The following is a 4,069-nucleotide window of genomic DNA, read 5'->3' on the forward strand; positions in this document are numbered from 1 at the left end:
CACCCGCGCGCTGGTGACCCCATCGGTCGTTTGTTACCCCTAGCGAGGGCCTGAGGCTTCCAACGTGTGCGGACCACGTGGAGCCCTCAGGCCTATTGTCAGCCAAGTCTTAAGAGCCGTCGCCTAATTTCGTTAAATTAGGGATTTCCAGGATTCTCGTGTTCCGCGACACGAGAAGTCAAAGAAAAAAGGTAAAGCAGTCAAACATGCTGAAGGCATGGAGCGGAAAATTCCGATGCCGAATTGTTTGATCCTAAAACCTGGCTGTTGGAAGACCGTAACGGGTCTTCCTTGTTCCACGACGGAACAACAGGACTTCTCACTGTTATTACTCAATTGCAACTAACGTATCCGAAATCACTCTCTTTTTTCTTTCTTCTTCATACATTACATTGACATGCATAATTCACACACACCTCGATCATTACACGCATACTCATTTATCATAACAACCTGAATTCATTACATATTCGAATTCCATGCATACTTGTTCCACTCATCCCAACACATGTATACTTAAAAATCTACGTAACCACTACCATATAATAGTGGCACTGATTCGGTTACGAAATGGATTTTGCAGATTTTTCAGTTATTTCAGGGGTATAAATTTATTTGCGAATTGTTATGTTGTGGAGAGGGATAAATTAACACAGGGATAGAATTATACGTGTTTATTTCGATTGAAAGTAAGCTGCGGGAATATTAGAGATTATTATTGATATTGGAATCATTGACTTGTAATGTGTAGCTAAATATAGTATACACGAAGGATAATAATAATTGAAACGATATGGTGACAATAAATAGGTATATATGATCGTGCTGCTGTCTCAATAAAAGTTAATATTAATTTCGTTTACAGTATCTACAGGTGTTTAGTAATTGTGAAAATTATTGCATTATTTTTCGATATTCATTTAGCATAGGAATGTTGCGAATTTTTATTTGAATAAAATTTACTTAATTTATTTAAATAAAATTTTGATTTCAATAAAAATAATTTTTGAAACAATGGATGTGATTCAAAACATTTATTTCAGTTAATTGCTATAATTCATTAAAGTTTTACTTGTCCCAAATAAAAGAAACTTTCTTTCCACAAAATGCGAATAAATATATTTTCTATTCCTTCAAAATTTTATTTTCTTGCAAATAAATAAAATTTTTACTTAAATAAAAATAATTTTTAAAACAATGGACATGATTCAAAAATTTTATTTGAATTAATTGCTATAATTCATTAAAGTTTTGCTTGTCCTAAATAAAAGAAGCTTTCTCTTCGCAAAACGCGAATAAATATATTTTCTGTTTTTTCCAAACTTTATTTTCTTACAAAATTAATTTAGTTACAGCTAAAGCATTTTTCCGTTCCACAATCCATGCACGTATAATACAGTACGTAATAATATGCAGTATAATATAGGACATAATATAATATAATACAGTATAATTGAATCACTCTATCTATCTACTAGAATTCATGCATTTCAAATCGTATTTTCTCTTAAATCTCAATCCAGTATCCCTATATTTCGGGACCCCCTATATACTCTGGGAAAAAAGCAGCAGTAAACACGTGTACATTTGCATAAACATTTGTCCTTAGCCCCCATTATTTTTTCGTGCTCGCACCACGCACAGTTTAATCGCGCAATGAAACCACATAACGCGCGAATGAACTCGAAATAACATCACTGATCCAAGAAAACAAGGAGAAAAAAGAAAAACAGATGATTTATCAACAGTTCCTCAGTTCTCTTAACAGAATACACAAAGACCAATAAAACGACTTAATACCCACCACTCGTCAAAGCTCCCCCACTTTTATCGACTTCCACGCAATTAATACTTCCTTAACAATTTTTCCGCGAAACACGATATATCGATCCCCGACGCAATTCAGCGTAATTGATATCGTTGAATTTCATACGACCCATTTCAATATCGTTAACGTCGACCTTATTATGCTTCCAGCAGACAGGAGATTCCATCATGGCAGATGTCCCCGGCTGTTGGCAGCCCTGGAGTACGCGGAGCAGCAGCAACAGCAGCAGCAGCAGGGGATCGGCAGCGGCGGTGGCTCCCTCGCTGACTTCGCGGCGAACAGTCCCCCGACGCAGGTCGCCATTCTCGCTACTGCAGTTGGCAACAATGGCGGCAGCAACGGGAACCTCGCGATCGCGCCACGCGCCAGCCCCGAGGTCTCCGAAGCGGACGTTTCCTCCAATGTTTGTCATCGCATCGGACTTCATCGAACCTCGTCCGTCTCCTGCAACGGAAGCGACAATGTCCTCTCCAACGCGACCGAAGCGAGCATTCAGGTATGTTGCACGTCACGTTTTCTCTCCGTCGTGTTCAAGATACTGTGCGTCGCACGCAAGAAGTCCGTTGTTTCGGTACCACGCGCACGGACTTACGTTGAGACAGCTCCCTTGTTAGTCGAATCCCAAGTACCGTCATCCAACCTTGTCGAATGAAGGTTGTATTGCCTCGCAAAAATCTGCGAAAATTGTATTTTAAAAATACAATATATATGTCAAAATTGTTTTGAATAAAGTGTGAAATAAAATTTTACTTTTTTTAAAACTTCAATTTTGATGTTTGAGTCAAATTGAATTTCAGGCAAAATAGGTACAGGTAGCCCTCCTACAACACGGAATTCTATAACACGGTTTCACTATAACGCGATTCATAAATTGCGGGAACCCTCCTACAACACGGCATCCTATAACACGGTTTCTAACACAATAAGAAAATTGCAGATACCTTTGTACAACACTGTACTTCTACATGAGCAGTGACGACGAAGAAATTTATTAAATTAGAGTTGCGTTAAATTAAAATAATATTTTTGTTTTTTTTATTTTGTGTGGTACGTACATTTATATTTTTAATAAAAATTAAGTTGTTTACGTAGAATTAAAAAGAAATTTGGTTTTAGTAAGTTTTCGGAACGTAACCCACCTTTTTGTACTGGCTCTGGGTCTCATACAACACGGTTTCACACAACACGGCATTTCCTAGGAACCTATCTACCGTGTTATAGGAGGGTTACCTGTATATACCCAACCTCCAGCAATCTAGTGCTAAGCTATGACCAATTTCAGACCTTACGTTCGTTTCATCTATTAGTTTACAATCCTGTATTGTACTGTGTGTCACTTGAAAGGTGATTCGTGTAATGATACAGGTGCGAAAGGAGTAGTTCACTTGCGTTAGGCCTTTCGCTAGGATAGCTCTGTCTGCTGTGATGACACACAGGTGCAAAGGGAGTAGTTCACTTGCATTAACCCTTTCGATGGAAGAGCCATGTCCGTCGTGATACTATCGCTATACGAGGTAACAGATCGTGCACCCAGGTCATTAGATTTAGAAAAGATGGATCAATTAAGCTATGACAAATTAGGTCTTACGTTCCTTTCATCTACTAGCATACAGTCCTGAAGTTCACTTGCATTAACCCTTTCGGCAGAAGAGCCATGCCTGTCGTGATACTACCGCTATACGAGGTAACAGATCGTGCACACAGGTCATTAGATTTAGAAAAGATGGATCAATTAAGTCATGACAAATTAGGCTTTACGTTCCTTTCATATACCAGCATACAGTCCTGTACAGTTGTCGCGTCGCGTCGCGATCTAAACTCTCGTGTTTCCGACGGGTTGTGCGGCCGTCTCGCGACTACGACACGTCTTGCTCGCCAAATGAATATTGGGCAACTGTTTAAGTTGCACGAGCAGAAAAGCGTCGCCTCTACGACGGTCTACGTTTCGAAAAGAACCGTGGCGTGTTGCTGATTCGAAGAGAACTGTTTCAAGAGAACCGATGTCTCTGAGAGCTCGTTCGGAAGTGTCTTTGACCAAGGGCGTTCCCTTGGTTCGCGAATCCGTTACCTTGGAGTGAGGGAAGGTTCCCCCGAAAAACCACGATAGTGGAGGAAACCCTCTCCTCCAAGGTGGGGTACCTGGGGTTCACCCGCGCGCCGGTGACCCCATCGGCCGTTTGTTACCCCTAGCGAGGGCCTGAGGCTTCCAACGTGTGCGGACCACGTGGAGCCCTCAGGCCT

At 40.5% G+C, this 4,069-nt stretch overlaps 1 protein-coding gene across 1 annotated transcript in view; it reads left to right on the plus strand.

Moving 5' to 3' along the window:
- Ca-alpha1T (Ca[2+]-channel protein alpha[[1]] subunit T) overlaps nt 1-4,069 on the plus strand; it is a 295,869-nt gene that overhangs the window by 152,445 nt on the left and 139,355 nt on the right. Inside the window, exon 11 of the mRNA XM_017899591.1 lies at nt 1,981-2,324. Within this exon, the coding sequence (XP_017755080.1) occupies nt 1,981-2,324 (344 nt within the window). The remainder of the gene's footprint in view (nt 1-1,980; nt 2,325-4,069) is intronic.

The sequence above is a fragment of the Eufriesea mexicana genome, unplaced genomic scaffold, assembly GCF_001483705.2.
Source record: "Eufriesea mexicana isolate 0111107269 unplaced genomic scaffold, ASM148370v2 scaffold953, whole genome shotgun sequence".
Classification (NCBI taxonomy): domain Eukaryota; kingdom Metazoa; phylum Arthropoda; class Insecta; order Hymenoptera; family Apidae; genus Eufriesea; species Eufriesea mexicana.